The sequence below is a fragment of the Bactrocera oleae genome, chromosome 6, assembly GCF_042242935.1.
Source record: "Bactrocera oleae isolate idBacOlea1 chromosome 6, idBacOlea1, whole genome shotgun sequence".
NCBI lineage: Eukaryota > Metazoa > Arthropoda > Insecta > Diptera > Tephritidae > Bactrocera > Bactrocera oleae.
The window spans coordinates 24,976,636-25,001,793 of record NC_091540.1 but is presented as its reverse complement, the minus strand read 5'-3'; the positions used below and the strand labels follow the sequence as shown (position 1 = coordinate 25,001,793).

General features: G+C 33.9%; 1 protein-coding gene and 3 long non-coding RNA genes across 4 annotated transcripts in view; 1 reads left to right on the top strand and 3 right to left on the bottom strand.

Moving 5' to 3' along the window:
- Window positions 1-9,304: 9,304 nt before the first annotated feature.
- The window catches only part of SREBP (Sterol regulatory element binding protein), a 46,002-nt gene continuing 30,148 nt past the window's right edge, over window positions 9,305-25,158 (bottom strand). The window contains exons 4-9 of the mRNA XM_014240523.3: window positions 23,556-23,734; window positions 22,181-22,795; window positions 21,759-22,117; window positions 18,860-18,983; window positions 12,610-12,777; window positions 9,305-9,727 (exon numbers count right to left, since the gene is read on the bottom strand). Coding sequence (XP_014095998.3) covers window positions 9,368-9,727; window positions 12,610-12,777; window positions 18,860-18,983; window positions 21,759-22,117; window positions 22,181-22,795; window positions 23,556-23,734 — 1,805 coding nt within the window. The 3' untranslated portion in view covers window positions 9,305-9,367. The remainder of the gene's footprint in view (window positions 9,728-12,609; window positions 12,778-18,859; window positions 18,984-21,758; window positions 22,118-22,180; window positions 22,796-23,555; window positions 23,735-25,158) is intronic.
- LOC138857926 (uncharacterized) lies at window positions 10,003-12,603 on the bottom strand. Its single transcript, XR_011397140.1, has 2 exons — window positions 11,855-12,603; window positions 10,003-11,781 (listed from the first exon to the last, which is right to left on the bottom strand). It is a non-coding gene; the product is annotated as an uncharacterized lncRNA (long non-coding RNA).
- Window positions 14,963-16,572, bottom strand: LOC138857927 (uncharacterized). The gene is made up of 2 exons (XR_011397141.1): window positions 15,110-16,572; window positions 14,963-15,032 (listed from the first exon to the last, which is right to left on the bottom strand). It is a non-coding gene; the product is annotated as an uncharacterized lncRNA (long non-coding RNA).
- On the top strand, window positions 17,374-21,423 carry LOC118682541 (uncharacterized). The gene is made up of 3 exons (XR_004978361.2): window positions 17,374-17,963; window positions 18,239-18,349; window positions 20,950-21,423. It is a non-coding gene; the product is annotated as an uncharacterized lncRNA (long non-coding RNA).

Below are 25,158 nucleotides of genomic sequence, written 5' to 3'. Positions count from 1 at the left end.
TTACATGCACACATAATTATACATACTAATATATATGTATAAGAATATTTGCGACCGCTTGGTCTTTTCTTATCGGGTTATGTCAAGCAAGAGGTGAACAAAATCAAACCCAGAAATCTGACTGAACTGAAGCAGTCCATTAAATACATATTTGAAGCAATAACGACTTCAACCCTTCAGCCCGCATACATTTTCTAATTAGGTGTCGCATGTGCGTGGCTGAGCATGGAGGAATAATTAATTGCATAAAATAAAATTAAAATTTTTTATACAATACAAAAAAAATTGATAAGAAAAGAAACTTATTACGGTTTATTTTTGTAGCACGATTCGTGAGCCGCCCTGTATATGCAGAATTTCTTAAAATTATTTGTAAATTCGTTTGCGCATTGTAAATATACGAATCTGTAAGCGTACATTTCTTAACATTGAATTTAGCATTATTTTTCTCATTTAACATTCAAAATGCTCAATTCTGCTATTTTGCGCTCCGCAGAGGTAAAACTCTGGTTAAATCAGCTAATATTTTTGTTTGTGGTGAGATCCTCTTAAGTTGGCGAGTAACCCTCCGTCAAGAGGAACATTTTGACAATCGGCTCACCATGAACCTTCTCTATAATATACGTTCTCTGCATCTACTAGATAAATGGCCCTACTTCAAAACAGCAAGGAACTGTATCTTACAGAATTCTTATTTCGTACAAAGATAAAAAATGTATTTAATACAATTCTCCATGTTCTTAATTAATTTATAACATATTATTTTTATTGTATAAAAACATATTGTATATGAAGGATATAATTTTTATTATTTAAGACCCTTATAATTCAAGCCGCGAGCTAAAAGCCTCTGAAGCTTATGCTCCTTTTAATTTGTATAGCAATAATTGAAATATTATTTCACATATAATAAACAAAATTAATAAATAAATGATAGTTCCAATGTTAAGGAATTAAGATTACATATTCGTTTATTTACTATGCAAACGACTCTGCATATAACACAGGAAAACAAAATTAAACTTTTTTAATTTATAAAGTTTATAAACTGTTTCTTACTAATTTGACGTCGCTGATTTCAAATCTACCCTCAGTTTCTAGTAGGACTAGTTTTAGTGATACACCTTACTTCTTAAAATACCGTTACTCCGCTTACTTGAATTAAATTTTAGGGCAAAAAATTACTCAATTTCATCAATAAACCGCTATGTCTACGAGTGCGTTTGAGATGGCAATCACGACAGCAATATTGGAAATTTGTCAAAGTATCACGTTATGCGTAAGTTTCTGACAACACTTGCAACAGCATTACGTTCTACTGTCACTTTTTGCGCACAATTTATGCAAATTTGGACTACTTTGGGAAATTAAAATAAATAGAACATAACTGGTTAATACGCGTCGATCTTAAAATGATAATCTTTTGGATCAGAAAGGAGGATATACCAAATACACCTGTTATAGATACTTATGGTATAGCCGAGCCAAAACCGAACATTGGACTAAAAAGTTTAGCCTTTGAGAGGGAATTTAATACCGGGTAGTATGGACGTGATGAATGCCCCTCTAGTAGGCAAAGAACACATTATACAATATTACCCCCTCTTCATGTTAGGTAACTGTTTTATCAAGTTTGTAAAAGCTCTAAAAAAATTTTAAACAATGAAGCTGGTATTATTAGTGTAGAGTGCACTAAAAAGAACTTATTTAAATGATCAAGTTTTTAATTCTATAAAAAGGGCCTATTTGAACTACTTTGGGAAATTAAAATACATAGAACATAACTGGTTAATACGCGTCGATCTTAAAATGGTAATATTTTGGGTCAGAAAGGAGGATATACCAAGTACACCTGTTATAGATACTTATGGTATTGCCGAGCCAAAACCGAACATTGGACTAAAAAGTTTAGCCTTTGAGAGGGAATTTAAGTAGTATGACCGTGATGAAGGCCCCTCTAGTAGGCAGAGACCGCATAATCAAGTTTGTTTTATCAAGTTTGTTAAAGCTCTAAAAAATTTTAAACAATGAAGCTGATATTTTTAGCGATCCTCTAATGGGGGAACTAATAGAGGACCAACATTTTACTAATTTTGCACCTGTCCTTTTCTCAATAAGAAGCTGCTCATTTGTCGGAGCGGCCGATATCGGACCACTAAAGCATATAGCTGCCATACAAACTGAACAATCGGAATCATGTATTTGTATGGGAAACTTTTTTATTTGACGAGATTTCTTCACGAAATATGGGTTATTGTCTAAGGCAACAATGTAATCTTCGAAAAACTGTTCAGATCGGATCAATATAATATATAGCTGCCATACAAACTGAACGATCGGAGTCAAGTGCTTGCATAGAAAACTTTTTCATTTGACGAGGTTCTTCACGAAATTTGGAATGGATTATTATTTAAGGCAATAATCCAATCTCCGAAGAAATTGAATAGATCGAATGACTATAGCATATAGCTGCCATATTAACTGAACAATCGGAGTAAAGTGCTTGCATGGAAAACTTTCTAATTTGACGAGGTATCAATGTATTCTCCGCAGAAATTGTTCAGATCAAAATACTATATCATATAGCTGCCATACAAATGATCGGAATCAAGTTCTTGTAAGGAACCTTTGTATTTGTGAATGGTATTGAAGCTTAAAAATTGTAGTATTTTTGACTAAAAACGTAATATGTTCATATTTCGAAAACTAGAGATGCTAGAGAACTGACAACAGATTTGGAATCAGTATGGCAAAATCATACAAAATAGTGTAAAAAACTTATAAAACATAACTACTGTTTCCCAGTGTTATTTATAGAAAATCAGTATATATTTGGTATCAAAGCACATACTTAAGTATATATGTTTGTTAAAATTTACATATTTCCATGTTTGTATTATTACCCTAACTGTTCATATATTTATACGTTTATTTGTTTTGGTTATTAAAAGTTTTGATATCTTAACTGACTAAGCGGTCGCACATATGGACATAGGTATGTATATCATTGTGTGCGTGTTATAAAATATGAAAGGACGATAGCTATAATGTTTGTAAATTTGGCTACATGCAACATACATATATATATAGTAAATAGCTGCACAATTCGATTTTCAATGTGTTTGTTCATGTACAGACTCTTTTGTAACCCAAATCGGTTTATTGTGAGCGAGGGGACGAGGAGGAAACACGAAGGGACCGTGCCACGTTGAGTTGCTGGACTCGTTTGGCTCGTGTGAACGCATAGAGCGACACCAAATAAGAATTTGAATTAAAGAGTCCCCATGTACACACAGCATTTCAAGTAATTCGTTCGTTTAACATAACTATGGTCGCCAGTGGACGAAATTCGACCAATAGAAAATACAATTTTTTAAGAGCATTTAAATTTTATTGAAGAAAATCTAAAAAAAGTAGGAGAAAACAATTTACAAAAAGAAAACAATTTAAAAAAAAAAAATAAACTGAACTAAATCTAACATTTGAATAATGCATAATAATATTTCTATATTTTATGTTACAAAGTTCTCAAAACTTCGTAAACACCCTTTCATCATTAGCCAAATGACCTTCTCCACCATGTCCTATGTAGCAAATGCTTTGATGAGGCCATGTATACACCTGCAAAATAATTAGTATATCATTCCTTGAATAATTATATTAACATATGCATTTACAACTTATACAGAACAGTGACGAAATGTACTTCTGTATACGACTGTGTTAAGTGTGACGTGAAAAGGAGAAATAACATGGACCAAAGCGCTTGTAGTTGTTGTAGTAGCTAAATTTGCGCCAACGCATTTTTATCTGTGTTCCCGTTGACGTACAACGTAACGTTGTGCAACGGCAACACTATCAAAAAGGGAGCAGGTGAGAATCTGCTATGTTTTGTTCTCAACGAGCAATTCAATGAGCACATGCAAACAAATTCTGATCTTCAATGGTGTCGCAGAATCTGAGTGGATTTTGGTCTTTTCAAACCTATGCTAAACCAATATTTGAAATTTACTAATCTAACAAAACTTGCAAATGAGTAAATTTGGAAGTGTTTGATAAATTTAAATTACTGAATAAAGTCTATTAAAGTTTACAATGAGTTCCGCTATTTTAGCTCTTATTTTATTAGAGGATATTAAAATATAATTTAAAAGAAAGATATTAAAAGATCACAGTAGTCCACTTGATGTACCAGGGGAAATTTGACTTTAATTTACTTGTATGCTTGTATACATGCTTACTTTACAGATTTATATCACATTATCGACTAAATAAAGACGCATTTGAGGGTTATATTACGTTTTTCAAATCCTCCTCAAAAATCTGAGTGTGTTCCACAAACTTAATAATTATGACATTTTGTGTTTTATTCCTATGTTTTTATATAATATAAATTAATTTCTTAACTTACATCTCAAATCTGTCTGCGACTATCCTCCTGCTTTGTTTCTGACAACAAAACCAATAAAATTTCTGTTTCGAACGTCAAACCCATAATATCTGAATCATGACACCTACTAAATTTTTTTTATCGGTTTCAATTCTGATTCCGACACCTATCAGATTCTACAACACCCCTGTATAAGTTTTAAATGATGAAAGGTAGGATTTATTTAAATTACTATTGTAATATATCGTGACGAACACAGATGATAGAACCAAATCGAATCGACGATAAATTGCCATAATCAACTAGGCAGAAAATTAGTAGTTGCTAGAATGTTCTAGAGGTGAAGTTTTGTTAAATATTGTAACGGATTTCTCGATAAATCGTCTACCTGTAACTCACTCTTCAGTTCGATCACTGGATTGTTAAATAAAAGTCCCAATTTAATGGCTACACACTTATCTTTATTTCTAATTCCAACAACTTAACACTTATTGCTCGTTATTCGAGCTTACAACTTCTTGCTTATGTCTCAATTGTTCTTATCACGACAACACTCTAACTAGAACTGTGTTTGCTGCACAATCCGGCAGCCCTTATATAGTAAATCTGTAACAAAACATTGCTTCTAGAACAATCTGGCAACTACGAATTCACTAACTAGCAACTGGCAGTTTATCGTTGATTAGATTTTGTTCTATCATCCGTGTTCGTCACACTGCCCTCCACCTAAGTCTGATCGCCTCGATTAGACATATTTGCGATACCAAACACAAAGCTTTTATGTCCCCTATCTCGTCTTCTAGGCTGGTGCTGACATCGTTAGGCGTCCTTCTCTTCTTGGAGTTAATTCCATCCGTTTTCCGGATACTCAGTTTCTGGTACATCCCTTGACTTAAAGCTGACTCGATATTCCATTCTTGATCAGAACGTAACTCCATTGGAACACCCAATCTCGTTACCCACTTGTTGATGAATGCCTCCGCCACTGGTTCAGTCTCTTGGTTATAAAGTGTGTATACTTGTGGCCATTCGTTGAAATGGTCCTTGACTACCAAAACATGACTATTTCCTAATTTATTGAGGGGGAATGGACCATCTTCACACACGCCTATTTTCTCAACTGGCGCACGCGAATTGTGCTGTTTCATCTGCCCATGATTCCTGGACCATGATCCTTTAGCTACAATGTTCTCAGCATATTTCGCAATCCTTTCTATAGCTAATTGACAACCAGTCCAATAAAATCTTTGCTTCAAATTCTCCAAGGATTTCATGTCTCTCAGGTGCCCTCCTCTTGGACATATGTACTGCACGTTAAGAACATCAGGAGTTCCAACCCTTGGAACAACCATAAGTACTCGGAAGGTTTGCCCATTTTCGCTTTTCCATACTCGATGCAAGCAGCCATACACTAACTTTAAACTGTGCCGTTCTGCCCAATATGATTTTGTGACTGGCCTTCCTGTAGTTATTTCTCCAATCGTTGTACATTGGTTCAACTCCACTTCATGTAATGCACCTTTCAATTCTGGATCTTCTTGCAAAGATTCATCCATTTCAGGTTCAATTTTATTCTGATCTTCCACCTGTGATGGTATACACGCTTCCTGCTCTTCCAACTGTAAGGACACTTGTGCTGGTATCCAAGCTTCTTGCTCTTCTAACTGTGAGGAACCTTTTACTGGTCCACACGCTTCCTCCTCTTACAACTGTGAGAACACCTGCCCTGACATACGCAGTTCCAGCTCTTTCGACTGTGGGGACCCTTGTACTGGTACACACGTTTCCTTCTCTTCCGACTGCGAGAACACCTGCGCTGACATGCACCCGTTCAGTTCTTCCGACTGCGCGGACACTTGTGCTGGTATACAAGCTTCTTGCTCTTCATACTGTGAAGACCCCGGTTCACACGCTTCCTCCACTTCCAACTGTGAGTTGTGTGCTGATATACGTGCATCTTGCGCTGCGAACTGCTCTTCCAACCGCGTTTCTAACGAGGACAATTGGGATTGTTGTGTCAACATTTGTGATGACACCTCTGCTATTTGTTGGGTTATACGTGCATCCTGCTCTTTAAATTGTGTCGACATTTGCGATATTGCAGCAAAAACCATGTTTATGTCCACAATCTTTGACAAGCATTGAGCCTCTTCCTTTTCTTCTATCTTTGTTGTCTCTTCTTCTAATTCCATGTGAAAGATATATTCCTCAACATTAATGTTTTTCGCCTTCATGGCCTCTCTCAACCGTGATTGTAATTCAGTTTTTAATTCATTTGTCGCCAAACCACGTTGCTCCAGCTCCTTTTTCAACGGGATAAAATTAAAACTGAAATGGATGAATTAAAAGATCGTCTCCGCGAGCTACAATTAAATCGGCCAATTGTGTAAACAGCTTTTGCCAAGGTAAAATCTCCATCCTTTGATGGCACTGTTCCGTTCCACGTTTTTAAGCTTCAATTCCAAAATACGGCATCTTCAAATTATTGGAATGCTGAGGATAAAGTAGCTGCATTATTCGTTATATTAAAACGATGTGCACGGGAGATATTGCAGACATTCCAAACTGCGAGGCGAGTAGTTATGAAACGTTGATGGGTGCATTAGAAAGACGGTATGGTAGTGAGCACAGGAAGCAGATCTTTCAAATGGAGTTGAGAAATCGCCGCCAGAAGGCCAATGAGTCGTGGCAGGAGTTTGCTACAGAGCTTAAGAGGTTAGCTCACTTAGTTTATGCACATAAGTCCATGGAATACATCGAGGACACGAAAATTCAAATGTCCAAAATTAACGTTTGCAGAAACAGTTTCTTATGCTCTGACACAGGAAACTGCATCTCTACTTTGCAATCAAACAATTAAAGCTCACAAAGTAGAAATAGAGGAACTCTTGGGTGAACCAATTACTTAAAAAAAATGACAACATGCAATGAAATGTTGGTGTGCTTAAATGCTTCAACTGCGGAAAAAGTGGCCATATTGCACGCAACTGTAACAAGCCCAATAACCCTGTTGGACGAAAACGAAAAACTGAGGCCAAAGAAGACATTAAGATGTCCGATTAATGACTATAATATCAGACTGGGATCCGGAGAAGCTGTGGAAATGTCAGCAAGAGGATTCAGATTTGAAAAGTGTAATACATGGATTGGAGATGAATAAACGTCCAACGAGAGAAGAAATAGCTGCAGAAAGCCCAGTCGCAAAGGCTTATTGGGCACAATGGAATAGTTTGAAATTAGTGTCTGGCTGCTTGCATCGGGTATGGGAAAGCGAAGATGGGCAAAGTTCATGAGTTTTGATGATTGTTCCAAAAGTAAGAATTCCCGAAGTTCTCAACAAGCTGCACAACGGTCCAAGTGGAGGACACATGGGTATCACTAAAACCTTGGAGAAATTAAAACAAAGATTTTATTGGGTTGGTTGTCGTCAATCAGTTACGGAGTGGATCGATTGATTTAAAATTTGGAATTAACTCCAACGGAGGAAGGAATGCTAAGGAATTCAATAGCATCGTAGAAGATGAGATGAGGGATATACATGCTATGGTGAGACAGCACACCAAAATTATGAGCGATAAAATTAATGCAAAATACGACAAGGCAATGAACTCTGAAGGTTTTATTGAAGGCGATTGGGTATTGTTATGTAACCCATAACGAAAGAAAGGGTTATATCCCAAATTACAGTGCAATTGGGAACGAGCATACTAGGTTATTAAACAACTCAACGATGTAGTGTATCGCATACAGACCATTGGAAGAGCAAGGAATAAAATGAAGGTGGTTCATCTAGAACGGCTTGCAGCGTTTGGTACGGCAAATATGTCTAAATCCATTACAAATTATCAAACATAAGAAATATTAAAAAATGAGGTCTTATTTTCACATGGACTACAAATATTGTTTTGAAATAGTATATTAGTTAAAATGTAATCAATTATGGATATTATCATAGATATTTACAAAACGAATTTCATATCAATATTCGTACATATGATTGCATATAAATATATAAAAAAAATTTAGCCAAAAGCTAACATAAATACGCTGTAATGGCAATGAATATTTCGGAGCATATTTTTCATTCAATGCTCAGCTCTGTTCACGCGCCACTATTAAAATTTTTCCTTCCGAGCTAGCTACGGTAAGACACGCTCATCGAGTTGCCCTGAAATATTTTTACGTTCTCTGCATCGTGAAGCTTCTCTATAATATACGTTCTCTGCATGCGAACTTGTTTTTTAGTTTCCTTAGATCTAAGCATTCCTCGACAACTTTCTATGGGAATTAAATCTGAAGTATTCCGTAGTTTCAGGTATTTGGACGTAGGACTTAGGTATATCCCATATTTTCCTTAATATAAAATACAGGCCCCACGCCAGACCAGAAAGAACACCCCCATACCACGATTTCCATCATTACAGGTTTTTCGGTATTAAAAGGAAATTGTTTTGGACCATTTACAAACTTCTTTATACATTATTTGTGATATTTTAATGAAATTTAGCAAGTTTTTTGACCACAATGTGGTTTAGCGTCAACTTCTCAGTAAGCTTACACATTTCCTTTACATTTATATTATCATGAATAATATTTCATCACTCCCATTCATGAATGTGAAATAGTATTGTCTCTGATGTGACTTGTAAAACTAAGAAAAATATACATTGGTATAATCATTTAATACATTTTTATCGAACCTTCTGCGTCTCTGTTTTAACGAAAACCGATTTAAATGACGATCTTATGAAGACGAAAATTTGGCAACCTATTAATGGCGGATAACCATTCAAATCTACATTTGTTATAATTCATCCAAGTAAAGTTTTCAATGTTTTATGTTAAATTAATATAAGTTAAGAGTGTCTGCTTATACAATACTTACCTAATATTAGTAAATTAAACAGATGAAAATTAATTTTTATATCTATAAAAACGGCAATACTAATATATTTGCGAGATAATTAATAAGTAAATTTAATCGATTACATCGATGCTATTATCAAAAAATTTAATTAACTTATAACAATCATTTAGTTTTCTCCTGTCGCCAAGCTTTTCTAGAGTTTTGGCAGCTTCTGCTAACATTCCAACTCGTTCTCCGGGAGAACAAATTAACGCATTAGGTAAATACTTACATGCAATATAAATTGCAGTCGCTCTTTCACGTTGAAATCCTACACAGTTATTGCTTTTATCTTTTCCTCCACATATAACGGATGATCTAAGAGTTCTATGCCGCAAACTGCGATCCAAAAGTTGTTGTGTAGGTCCAGGTGCCACTCCGGCCATAAGACGACATACAGCTTCATACAGGTAAATTCGTTGATGACCAATCTAAAAAGAAATATATATATATATATATAGATATATATATAATATATGATAAATTTGTTGTGTTTGTATCTATGTGATACTATGCCCTTAAGTCTAATCAGTGTTATAAATAAATACAAGCTCGTAGTATGACTGTATACTAATGTAGCAGAAGAGGTATTATCCTATCTTTGGCCTGCAAATAGCCAATAACAAATTTAGCAACACCTCGAAAGCAACAGCAGTGAAATTCTATAAATATATATGTTGTAACGGCCTACGAGAAATGAACTAAGAAAAGCAAAAAACATCATATATTTATTTCACAAAAAATAATTTGTAGTACAATATTTATAACAGTTTCTGAATCAAATCGTTCTTCAACCATTCCAATAACCATGGTGATTATTCCTCTTTGAAGTTAGTGGATGAAAATTTATCCATGTGTAACTTAAAATATAGAGGACTTTAAGCTGAGTATTGCTTTTTTTGGACTTTATTGTCTTCGGTGTCCATATAGCTTGTACGAAAATTAACAAATCAATTAAGCTCTTGTAAAAAGTAGGGGTAAATTTGCGATATCAGAAGTACTTTTTATCAAAAGGCACAAATATTTTGAATGACATCAGCACAAATAATTCGCTAATCCAAATACGATATATAAGAAGCCATTTTTTCATTTCAGTAAATATACTATTATATTTTAAATTATAGAATTAATTTAAAGAAATATGAATAAGAAACGTTATATGGACATTTTGCGAACAGAAAACTCGAACTTCTACTTGTGTTTCGGTAGCATACTGCGCATATAGTTCAGAAGCTGCTGCTTTATCATGTCCACAATCAATTTAAAATACCGCCACAATCAGTAGATATGAACCCCATAGATAATTTGTATCAAATTGAATTAATAATAAATATAGAGGTGAATCAACAGATTTCTATTATCTTATATATTTTATCGATCGGGTAATGTGGGCACAAAACTACTACGTTTACCTGTTTGGTTTAAATTCGCTTAACGGTTGTTAAACGGTATTATTATGATTATTTCCATTCTGTGATTGTGTGTCTATTAAACTTGAATATAGTAAATGTACTGCTTTTGAGTAAAAATGCATCAGAGCATGTTAATAAAATATCCCGCATCAGTAATTTGCCTCAGTAATCGACTGAAGAACTGTTTTTTTTTTAATAGATATATCATACCTAATCTATATACTAGACCTTCACTTATTTACATAGTAAAGATTCCAAACCTTGAAAAAGCATATTATCAAAACATGATATTAAAACCAGTTAACAAAAAAATAAAAGGATCCAATTAGATGAAAAATAAATATTCATGTTAAACATAAAATAGTATGGATTATCAAGATATTCTAATATATTAATATTATTAAAGTATGTAATCAATACCAAATTTTAACATTAAGCGAACAAACTGTTCCAATGTTAGTCAAAGGCCATAAGTCAGAAAGTAAATTCCATCCTCTCTGGGAATCCTTGGATACACTGAACATCAATTACACAAGACTGCTACAACACATAAGGTTGAAGCCACAGCTAATTGGGTTACCCTTATTTCTTTTTTTTATAAGCTGCACTATACACGCTTGCAAGTGGAAGAAGTAGTCTTACAAGTGACGCTAATTCCAAAAACAAGCGATATGAACTTGAGCAGAATAACGGTTGTAAAAAAGACGTCTGCTTGAGTGATCCTGATCTAGCGTTGTACGATTTCCGTATAAATGCAATAACCGTTTTTGCCGAATTTCACATTGTTTCGCGCTCTCCCGTGGTCGTTGTATTTTCAGAGGCCGAGAGCACTGCGGGCGGATCGTCGACCGATCCGTCTCGGTCATGAGCGGTTATTTGAGGTGGATGGTGTCGGATATGAGGCTGTTGCGGAATCCGCACTTCTAGAAAGGAGTCTGAATCAGAATATCCTTCAAATTAATACCCAGCACGAAAAAGCGTAATCCGACAATGGCTTGATTCGTCTGAAGTCTAAGAGCCGTGGGTGAGTAGTCACAGTATCCGTGGGCTAAGGACAAGAGGTAATAAAGGAGCTGGCAGCCAGCAATTCAGGTAGAATAAGAGCGTGGTTGCGAGTCAGAAATTAACTTAATATTTTTATATTACCTAATTTTAGTAAGAAGTATTTTATCATTGAAAGGCTAGAGTACAGCGTCGGAGAACTTTGGTTGGTTTCAGCCAGCCTGGCGGACAACAACTACTATAAACAAAGGAGAACCATCATTTAATTTGATTGCTATTCTGGAGACATACTTTTAAGATCAATTCTTAATTTGATTTGTAGCGAAGATTTATTTATATGTAGTAGGGAGGCGGTTCTTTACCCCTGCAACCTTGATTATAGAGTGGTGGGCGGGTTCTTAGTGACCGCTTTTTCTCCGATCATAGACATACTAGTTTTAACTTGAACGATTGATAAGTTTGTCAGGGCATAGTAAATAAGGCATGCTGCAGTTTGGACCCCATTTACGTGAGTTTTGTCAGATTGTGGGATATTACTGAGGCTTAGAAACAGGTTATGAGTACGTTGATCCTGAAAGCTCTCATGTTATTGCTAAGACCTTCGAGCCTATAAGCCTCTGTCTCCTTTTTTTGAAAACGATGGAGAAGCTAATGGACCCGTACGTTATGGAGAAAATTCCGAGTTCCATGTCTGGAAGGAGATATTGTATACAAGAAATATGCGGTAGGTTGTAGATAATAGCCGCCTCAAAAATATTGTGACATGCTCTAAGCGCTTTTTCGACGTTTGAAGCTGTCTAAGTGCGATCCTTCGTGACTCCTATCTTAAGATCGCTGTATCTCCCAGTAATTTCCTTTTGATTGGTTGATGTTACATCAGATTTTGTCATATTACTTACATTCAAATCTTCTATGACATAACGCATCGAATTAAGATCCTTTTGAAATTTTTCCAAATAATCGCTTGGAACTTGTTTGCACAGAATTTGATCAGCGTTCACGTATTCCGTCTCCCATAGCTGTGTTCTTGTTTCGAGGACCCAATCACAAGTTAGTAATTGAAACAACTGTAATAAAAATGAAGATATAGTTAATCAATTATGTTGTCAAAGTATAATATATCCGTTTGAAAAAAAACTCAAATTATTGTAATACCTAAAACTAATCAAAATAGATTTAGAGTTATATTTATCAAAATGATCAGAATGAGACGCGTTGAATTCCAGGGGATTATCTGTCTGTACGTCCGACCGTACAAGCGATAATATGAGTAGAAATTAAGATATATTGATGAAACTTGACACCCTTCCTTGGCAATTTGCGGAGGTTGGTATTGCAGATGGATGCCGCGCCCACAAAATGTCGTTAATAGAATTTCTATAAAGTGCTATAACTAATATTTAAATAACAAAACAAAAATGTAATTTTGTACGGAAAACTACAGTGAAGAGGGACATCTATAGATTGACAATTTTTGAATATTGGGTGTGGCCCCGCATCCTAATAAGTTTAATGTAGAAATTTGACTAACCGCTAAAACTATATCAGCCAAACTCGGCCTTATTACCGTTGTCGTATTAATTGTCGTTTCCAAGTTGTTGTCGTTGTTACCGTCACTACGTTTTTAAATTTGTATTATCCAAGTATAGGGAAAACTTTAGTTTAGCCTCCCACGATTTCAGGGTTAAGAGGGGTATGGTTGGATAGAGGAGATTCGCCAGATCTCGAATATATATAATTATTGCCGCCGGAAACTTATAGTTTTCGAGATATTTGCATTTTAAGTTGAAATATTCACAAATTTCATTTTACAATTTCTCGATTTATGGTTATCTTTTCTTTTATATTATGCACTTATTACACAGTAACACTTCACTACAATGTTTCTACATATTTATTTTATATTAAATATTTAAGTATTTGCTTTAAATAAGCATTTAATTTTTAAACAATTTTCGTAATATGAACAATAACAAATGGGTTCCATGTTGTCAGATAATAAGTGTTGCCATATCCAAACGGATGAAAGCAATGAAAATAAATAAAAAACCCAATCACCCTCTACAAAATATTATGAACTTAATTTTCCATTTTAATAAAAGAAAAAGGTTTTATGGCGTATGTTTTATTGCATCTGATAATTTCACAAATGGATCATGATGCTGATTTACTATATTTTTACGCCATATGTATTCATATATCAAATTTTCAAAATCTTCACTATTATTATAATTATCCTTAATAAAAATTGAAGTTTATAGAGAGTGATATATTCTCTTTAACATTGCTTTTTTTTGTAAAGATTTTTTATTTGCACTGGCGTCCAACACCGGGGTGTTCATAATTCAATCGCGTCAAACTTCTTTCTGCACTGGCGGCCTTCGGCCGCGCTTCAAAAAAATAACCCTGGTCGGTCCAACACCGGGGTGTTGATAATTCAATCGCGTCAAACTCTTTTCTGCACTGGCGGCCTTCGGCCGCGCTTCAAAAAAATAACCCTGGTTGGTCCAACACCGGGGTGTTCATAATTTAATCGCGTCAAACTTCTTTCCGCACTGGCGGCCTTCGGCCGCGCTTTAAAAAAATAACCCTGGCCAATCCAATACCATAATTTATCAATAGAAGGGAATGAACAAAATAATAGTTCATGTATTTGGGGTATAATCCTCTTTTATTGTTCATTTTAATTCGCTTTCAAAATATATATTTATATATATATATATATATATATAATAGATATGGCAACACTTATTATCTGACAACATGGAACCTATTTGTTATTGTTCATATTACGAAAATTGTGCAAAAATTAAATGCTTATTTAAAGCAAATACTTAAATATTTAATATAAAATAAATATGTAGAAACACTGAAGTGAAAAGTTTGTGTATAATAAGTGCATAGTATAAAAGAAAATATAACCATAATCGAGAAATTGTAAAATGAATTTTGTGAAATTTTCAACTTAAAATGCAAATATCTCGAAAACTATAAGTTTCCGGCGGCAATAATTATATATATTCGTGATCTGGAATCTCCTCTATCCAACCATACCCCTCTTAACCCTGAAATCGTGGGATGCTAAACTAAAGCCCACCCCAAGTATATTGTAACGTCAAAAAAAAGTTATCGAAGTTTTAAATTAAATTAATCTAATTTTTTCTGACGTTAATAATTGTTTTTCAGAATTTGTTTTTACTATTTTATGAATTCAAAACTAATAAATAAGGCAATAATAATAATAACTCCTCCTCATGTTGCTCTAGCTTCGGATGTATTATGTTCAACTTTTCTTTATTTTGAATTTCAAGTCCTTTCATACCTTAAATATATACATACATACATAAATTTTAAACAACTTCATAGATACAAAAATCCAATATTAAAAATATTATTTACTTCATGCAACCGTCTCCCCCGCCGACATGAAGGTGCAAATGAATTAAATTTCTTCGAAATATCAGTCCAAAAGATCTCGAAATTTAATCGTTTTATCCTCTTTCTTAAACCTTTGTCATACGCAAGATTTTGTTTCCATTTCGGACACTAGCATTTCAAACAGCTTCGTGTTAGTAATTTTTATGTTCACTTCAAATAATCGGGCGCGTTACTATCTCGCTTTCAATGACTACAACGAAAAGGAATGACTGTTACCATGTCGTTACCATATTCGTTTCAAAATGGCGAATACGAATTTATTTTCGATAAATGTCGATAACGCCAACAGAATGGCACATAGCTATTCTTATTTCGCTTTTATTTGACAATATACAATTTAACTTCACGAAACTTGGAATGAATAATTATTTTAGATTATGCTACAATCTCTGAACATATAGTACAGATCGTACTACTATAGCATATGGCTGTAAACTAACCGATCAAAACCGATATATAATATATATACAGTATAAAGTCAACCAGAAGCTTGAAAGTTGCTATTATTGATATATGGGTGCTATAAGAATTGTAAACCAATTATATTTATTTTTATCATCATATCAGATTGCTAAAATACCAACTAAATTTCATTAAAATATGTAGTTAGTAAGCCCTGATGTCCTTATGTTCGGTATCTGGAAGCTTGAAAATTTATATTCCGAATTCGAATATTTTTAGATGATAGGTGCCGCAACTTAAAGGCACTATATTATTGTGAAAAGTTGCATTCCAATAAATTTGCTGTTGCTTGATTTGGCTATTGTTATTTGGAAGAAATGGAGTTTAATATTATGCTATACCAGGGATAAGCATGGTTGTACCCTGGTTTCGTGGGCGATGTCACGGCCTGTGTCCCAATCCGAAAATATGCGCCCCTGCTGTATTATCTTCACGGTTAATATATCAGACGTTTGTCTTTAGACAGTTATCGCAATCGCAGTAGTTTTAAACATAACATTTCTATGGGGATGGACGTGGATAGCAAAATCCGATTTAACCCATGTTCACACTGTAGTATGAGATATGTACTTTAAACCTATTACCTACTATGATTCTCTGTACCATAAAGTTTTGTAGCTTATCTTGATCATAACATGCTTAACTGTCGTAATACTTCATATTTTTTCGATCAACAACATTTTTTGGGCGAGCGTTTCGCCATTTTACATTAACTGCGAAGTATAGTTGCATAAAGTTTTAGATTAGAGATAACGTATTTAAACGATGACTACACCTAAAAAGGTGCATTACAAAGCATAAAAAATTGTGTGCATAAGTACTACAAATATATAATTTTTAATGACAGCTTTTTTACGTCTGCCAGCTAAAAGTGGTTAAAAAACTAGTCAAATCCTAGGTTTTTAAACCTTCCAAACTGGTGAACGCGCCATAGGCAGCGGGACACTTTTCACCACTTTCTCTTCTCACTTACGCATACATATTTTAATGCATCCCTTCGTACATTCAGCAGTGTCATACAAAAAAACATATAGCGGAACTGCTCTAATTTCCGTTATCGCCAGCTGACCTAGGGTTGAAGTTATTTATTTATTACACATATTTTATTTTACATACTTTTACTATTGGTTATAATTCTAAAGTGAACATAAAATTATTATTATGCTTTTATTCGCAATATAATATAACATAAAACAATAAACAAACTTAACTTAGAAAGATGTCGCAGTTAATTTTAATAGCCATATCACAGCACATGAGACCGAAAATGTTTTATCACGTACATCATATGTCACTAGAATATTATTATATATATTATATATGGGTTCCCATTTGTAGCCCAGCAAAGATTGGATTCCTTTAAATTTCAAACAAAACGTATAATACGCAAGTTTTAAATGAAAATTCATCTATTGGTGTTCCATCAATCACATCCATCCATCCATTGATAGGACATCCAGTACGAGTCATTTATGTTTATTGTTTTGTTAGAAAAAGTATAATGTAATAAAAAAAATTAATTAAATAAATTACACAAAATGTTGTCAACTTACCTTTTCCCTTTGAAGACGAATGACTCCCATTTTTCACTTGTATTTTAATTTCCCTTTTTGGGATTTTTCTATTGGCACTATTGAGAAATATGTCTACTCATTCACACTCAATAAGATCAAGATCAAGAAAATAGAAAGCAAGTTTTGTTTGTTTGGAAAATTGGTTCAAAAATGTGTAATTGTGCTGGAACTTTTGGGGAACGTGGTTAGCCGTGGCTGGCAGGGCAATACACAGTTTTCTTTTTAATACTCACACAGATGAAGATAATATGTATATATGGATTATGTATATTTATAATATAAGAAAAGCATACTGCATTGGAAATAAGTATTTGCCTTCATGGAATAAAAGGAAAAAAATTGTGTCGAATACTGGGAACATGACTATAATCGATGTAACGCCTTCATAGACACACATTGGAATTACGCAAAAGAAATGCAAACAGGAATGAACAAAAGTGTTAGGTATACTATGGCAATAAATGTTGACATGTGAAATGGAGCAAATATGCACATGCAAATAGGTGGCAATATAAATTATTAGTCGAGTTAAGTCTAACTCGAGTTAAGTTTAATTCTGGTCTCTTTTCTAATGCACTTTTTTTCAATCCGTTTTCAGACGCTCCGTTTTTAGAAAGTTATCATTGTTTATTTCGACTTCGATATTTTTTTATCATATTTCCTACGACTTATTACATTCAGCGATTTTTTTATCTGCATATACACGAATGTACATTAAGAATTTTCTCCGAATATCTGAAGATGATCCGGTAAAAAGTTTCGGAGATATGAGTGTATTTGTAAGAATTTTTTTCTGAGTAAAATCGGCTCCAAAAAAACAACTGATGGACCGATCGACATGAAATTTTCACACGACTTTCTTAGACATATTTGAAAGATGTTGATAGAAAAAAAGATTTTTGATCATAATACCAATTTTTCAAGCCACATTTTTTCACAAAAATTAACGACTTTTTTGGGGAAGCCGTCATTTTTTTTATATCAAAATTTTAATTAGTCTTTCGATCATTACCTATATTTACCCTTACTAATAATATACTTTTTGGGTTTTTAGATTTGAAACAATTTTACGCAGAATAATCTTGCACGCCGCCAGACATTGAGATTCAAGAAACGATTTCTTTATTAACGAATAAATAATAAAATATATTGAAACCAATTATAGGTAAGCTTTTCTATAAACTTTATGCAAAACGTATTGCATATTTTTTCACTTTGAAATGAATGAAATGAAGGAAAAATCTTGTAAATTATATAATCGTTTTTAAAAGAATATAAAAAAAAGCTTGTTGTAAATTAATATAACTTCACATGTATATTCTGTCTAATTTGATCGGATAAGATATTTAATCTTAGCTCTATTAACTTGTTTTATAAAAAAGCACATTATCAAGTGGTTGTTTTAAAATTATTCACAAAATACACATACACTTTTTTTATTTGAGTCCATTATAGTCCGATCAAATTAGACAGAATATACATGTGAAGTTATATTAATTTACAACAAGCTGAAAGTTAGTGAATATGTTCAAGACATGATTAAAAATAACATACTAAAACTCCTCATCGAGGTCAGATGTCAAACATTTTAGACAAAAATTTCCTAATAAAAACAATTGTTCCTAAGACCTACCGCTTCCGCTATAACAATTCAAACAGCTGTAAAAAAACTTACCAATTTAATTTTTTTCACAGTTGTAATTTTATTAAATGTTAAAGATTCTTGAAGACAGTTACTCGATCGATTGCAGACATCTATAATACACTGTGAATCACGTTTGTAAAAGCCTCCACTATACCTGCAAAATAAAGAATATTGTATTATTTGTATACAACACTACAATTTAAGCCCAATATAACGAAATATTACTAAAAAACAATATTGTGTTATTTCACTGATGACGTTATTGTTGTTTCAGAATGCGAACAGTGAGTTTATTAAACATATTTCAGTGAATATTTGATACGTGAAAGCTGCAATAACATTGTTCTTATTTTTTCCTACCCACTCAATAACTATAAAATTATCTTTTAACCTAAGTAAGAAATATATGTGTTACAGCATAATAAACTCCCAATATTTTACAATTCACCTGAATTCCATTTAGCATTTTGTTTGATGTATTGTATAAATACATTTGTAAGCAATATGGTAGATTCTGACCGATTAATTGACATTGGCCATTTATGCAGATTCTTTTTTCGCACGATATCAGGTTTTTTTTTAACTCAACATGTACATCTGTCAAAATTCCTTAAATTGTGATGATTACTTACTAGAGCGTACGATGATGATAGATCAGAAAATTTAATGCTAACAGATAGGTTTAGCTGCACAGCTAGTGTGACTAGAAAGATTTGGATTTGTTTTTAGGAAAACTACTGTATAAACGTTTTAAAATTTAATTAAACGAACTAAGTAGAAACAAGTAAGGATGTTCTAAGTTCGGGTGTAACCGAACATTTTATACTCTCGCAACTTGCAAGGATCAAAGCCGGGAAATTACTTTAGGTGTTGTCAAAATTTTATATTAAAGGAAGTATTGAACCGATTCAACCCATTTTTGACACAAAACATACTATTATCGAAGGTTTCATTTATTTATTTTATCATATAAAATATATATTCTTCACATTGACCGATATTTTCGGTAAAAAGTTATATAGGCACTGGGGTCCACATATTCAGTACCTAGCGGCTTGAACAGTTTTGGTTCGATTTAAACAATTTTTAGAAGTTTTATCCCGATACAATCATTGTTGCTTGATTTGCATTGGGAAAGTGAAAGAATGAGATGGAATTGAAAATGGTGTTATATGGGAAATAGGCGTGGTTGTAATCCGATTTCGCCCATTTTCGCACTATAACATAGAAATATGAGAAGATTGTTATGTACCAAATTTAATTAAAATCGGTTAAGCAGATCCCAAGATATAGTTTTCACCTAAAAGTGGGCGGTGCCACTCCCACTGTCTAATTTTGAAGTCCATTCCTATAAAGTCATCTCATACCATCCCAGAGTTAAATTTAATGTATCTGGCGTGTTTAGTGCTTGATTTATCGCGCTTTTAGTAGTTTTTAACAGTACCGTAATATTAGGAGTGGGCGCCGTTGTCACTCGATTTCACCCATTTTCACATAGAGGTGCAAAAGGATTTGTTCCCAGGGAATTTAGTTATTATAGCTTTAGCGGTTTAGGAGATATGCACATTAGACCTATTAGGGGGCGGGACCACGCCCACTTATTAAAAAAAACACAGAGGCCTCTTCCTAATGTGATCCTGTGTATCAAATAACAGTCTTGTATCTTATTGTGTAGCATAGGTATGGCAATTTATTTGTTTTTGATTAATGGTGTTTTGTGGGCGTGGAAGTGGTCCGATTACGCCCATCTGCAATACCAGTCGTCTTACGGTACCAAGAAACATGTGTACCAAGTTTCATAAAGATATCGCAATTTTTACTTAAGTTACGGCTTGCACGGACGGACGGGCGGACGGACAGACTGATCATTTATATATAGATAACCCTATATCTAACTCGATTAGTTTTAGGTGAAACAAACAACCGTTAGAAATAACATTATCTAATCACTGAACGAAAGAATTTTTTATTAAACTAATTTTTTCGAGCAAATACATGGCGGAAATTCGACCAAAGAATTTTTTTTTGTTCAAAATTCAAATTTAAATTGTTTTTCCTTAATCCATTAACGAGTTTTATCCATGTATGAACTAAATATTTTTTTATTATTTTTATTTAAGATGAACCAATAATGAGTTATGCTGTCCACGGCAAGAACGCTTGTCTTTGTGTTTAAAGACGTCAAGGGAGATGAGGTACCCAACGGCTAATTTTTCGGAGTTTTTGAATAAAAATTTTACTGTTTACATATATATGTATATATTTGATATTCTGAATTGTTTAAATTAAATACATATACGACTGTATATATAATATTAAAAAAAAGGGAAAATAATTATGCATGCTTGACCTTTAGTTGTGTATCGGAGGTGATACAATTTATGTGCATGAGATAATTGCGGATGGGCTTATGTAAACGGCTTTAAACATGTCCCGGAAGGACGGCCATTGTTCATAACCACTGTCACATGCGGGCACCTTGAGATGGATGCTTTTACTTGCCTCCTGAATTTGCATTTCTGGCAACTTTACTCCGATGTGAAGTAGGTGCAATTGATTTATGTAGTTTTAAATTTTCAGAAATCATAGATTTTTCTTCGAAGCTATGTTCGTATTTGGTACTTTTTTACTTGTTAAGAAGTCTTCGTGGAGGATTTTACACTCACCATATGACATGAGTATAGGTTTTCTGAGGAGCTTAGTCTCGCAGACCACTCTTATGATAAATAATGAATGATTTATTTTCTATAACCTAATTCTTGGGTTATAGTAAGTGAGCGTTCAACACACTTATTAAGTCTTCCGCGCAACCTTTCTGACTGTTTTGACTTAATTTGGTAATATTTAATCACATATTAGCCATTCAGTATAAATTTTATAAAAATTTTACATATACAAGTATTCCTTCAGTATTCTTCTCTTTACTTACTGCAGTGATAAAAATTTTGCTTCCAATGCTAAGTGTAAAGCCTGTGGTAGTTTGTCATTACTTGTCTCTAGTTCCTTCGGTAAAACTTTCGCACGTTGATATGATGTTTCGGCTTTTGTATCTTCGCCCAATAGCCAATAAACAGAAACTTCAAGGATGTTAACCCACCACTCAATATTTTCATTACTGTAGTCAGAGGAAAAGGAATCCCGCAGTAAAGAAACAAAAGTCAATGCATTACTAGCCACAGTATTATCTCCTATATCATATGCCTTAAGATTTGTTCTATTTTTATTAGAAATTTGGATGGATCCAACCAGACATCGAATAGCTTGATGAATCAAATATTCTTGATAATGCTGTAAATGGTAGAAAAATAAAAATAAACCAGAAATGGAAGTCATATAATTTTAATGTTATACCTTTAATAAATACGTTAGAGGATTCGCACTGTTCGACAATTGTATAAACATATTATTTGATTGCAAGTTGTTGTTTAAATCAAATTCATGATCAATTACAAATTGCGTTCCGAATGGAGTAAATATCCACTTATATTGACTCGATTTTCGCGCAGACTTAAACCATTCTTGTTTCCCCTTTTTAATACAATATCGTACAAATAACTTCAATGATCTGGGATAGTTTTGTTTTACCAGTAAAGCCGTTATTAAGTATATGTCAACCAACTCTTCATTTGTGAGGGTATCGTGAGATAACTGGGCCATATCTAATGCATATAATGATAACGTCAGACCATGTTGGGGATTGCTTTCAGTTGTTAAATGCAACTGATTCAGCCTGTTGAAGAAAATGGCCAAGTTCTTCGCCGTTGTACTATTTGAATGACTGTGTTCATTTTTGCGTAATATTGAAACATATTTTTTATATTTGTAGTTAATCTTTAGATAACAAATAAATATGCGGATAAATTGCCAGGTTGTCAAGATAATAAAGTCAAACGTGGTCGTCGGCAACGTTACTCCAAGACTTTTAAAGCAAGACATGTACTCCAAATAAGCATCGTCCATATAGCCCTAAGTTTAAGAATGTTATTACCATATGATCAAATTTGACCCGGACTAGTCTATTTAAACTACGCGCACAAACCGAATATATAATTTTTTTTTAAGATTGTCATTTAGTATGTGTACAGTTTGCCTTTTTACCATGAAAAATTAAACGAGTTTGCTTAAAATTTTGTGTATAAAATGGAATCAGGTCTGCGGAATCATTGAAAATGTTGCAGAAGGCGTCTGCACGAATACAAGCATTTACGTGGCACAAATAATTCAGTTCAGGCCATCGAAAACTTGCCTCACGCGAGTCGTCCATGCATCTTAATGACGATAATATTGAAAAAAATGCTTGAAAATCGTCGTGGCATCAGAGATATAGCAGAGAATCTCAACATCTTTTACCGATCAACTCAACAAATGTAGATATCGAAAAGCGATGTTTGACAGCGTAGCTGAGGACCCTACATTCATCAAACGCATCATTGCTGGTGACAAGACATGGGTTTGACGTCGAAACTGTTCAACAATCTAGCGAAAAGACTTTAAAAATGAGCTGAAACCGAAAAAACCAAAATTCGCTAAAGTTACTGAAGGTCATTCCAGCCGAAGCTTATAATAAGTGTATGGAAAATTTGACTCAGCGATGGTATATTTGTATTGGCTCAGGATCCTACTTTGAAGGTGATAAAAAGGCTTAATAAAATTAGCGAAAACGTAGTTATTTGTCCGGGTCAAATTTGATCAGAATGTATATAAACTATTTATTTCCATATTCTACCTTTTTAAAAAGTTTATCTCCACATTCCTTTCGCATTTTGAATTCCACAGAAGTCGTATTTCCTAATGGATCCACATAACTAATCAATTTTACGAAGCAGACCAACATGACCATCAAGTTAATAATCCAGAGGAATAAAGGGCTCCAAAAGGTTTTCCAAATAAAATCATTATTTGAATCTGCGTAAAAAATAAGAAATAAATTATATTATAGTAAACATTATAAACTACAAGATATGTTATTATTCAAAAGAAATATATATAATTCTCATGACCGGCTATTTATATGCGATTACACATAATGTAGTGTTTTTTTTTTGAGGTATAGAGCTTTAAATAATAATCAAACAACGATGGATTATTCGATTAACTTGAATTTTATTTATCCGAAAGATAATCTTGTGGCATTACATTTTAAATATGATTTCTGGCACATGAGCACCACGGCTGGTTCGGATGTAGTCCAATCTGGAAGTCCAATTTTCGATGAGTTTTCCAACATTTGTGGACGTATATCGGCAATAACACGGCGAACCCCACAGAAAGTAGTATAGCGGTGTTAAATCACAAGATCTTGGAGGCCAAATCACAGTACCAAAACGTGAAATTAGGCGGTCATCAAACGTGTCTTTCAATAAATCGATTGTGGCACGAGCTGTGTGACATGTTGCGCCGAATTGTTGGAACTACAGCTCCTGGACATCATGGTTGTTCAATTCAGGAATGAAAAAGTTAGTAATCATGGCTCTATACCGATCACCATTGGCTGATGTTCCTCCAGCCCATAAAGCACATCAAACAGTCAGTTTTTCTGGATGTAACGGTGTTTCGACATACAGTTTTGTTTGTTGACGTAGCCATTCAACCGGAAGTGCGCTCGACGATAAAATGAATGTAGTGCGCGATACGTATTCCGCACAGAACCATTATTAAACTCTCGCAACTTGTTGCTACAGAGTATAATAGTTTTGTTCACCTAACGGTTGTTTGTATCACCTAAAACTAATCGAGTTAGATATAGGGTTATGTATATATAAATGATTAGGATGATGAGACGAGTTGAAATCCGAGTGACTGTCTGTCCGTCCGTCCGCCCGTGCAAGCTGTAACTTGAGTAAAAAGTGAGATATCTTTATGAAACTTGGTGCACATATTTCTTGGTACCGTAAGACGGTTGGTAATCGGATCACTGCTACGCCCACAAAACGCCATTAATCAAAAACAAATAAATTGCCATAATTAAGCTCCACAATAAGATACAAGACTCTTATTTGGTATACAGGATCACATTAGAGAGGGTCATCTGCAGTTAAATTTTTTTTTTTTAAGTGGGCGTGGTCCCACCTTCTAATAAGCTTAATGTGCATATCTCCTATACCACTAAAGCTATAATAACAAAGTTCACTGGGAACAAATGTTTTTAGCATCTCTAACGACGGTGTGAAAATGGGTGAAATTGGGTGACAACCCCATCCACTCCCCATATAACGGTACTGGTAAAAATTACTAAAATCGCGATAAATCAAGCACTAAACATGTCAGGGGTATTAAATTTTAGCTCTGCGATGATATGAGATGACTTTATAGGAACCACGTTCAAAATT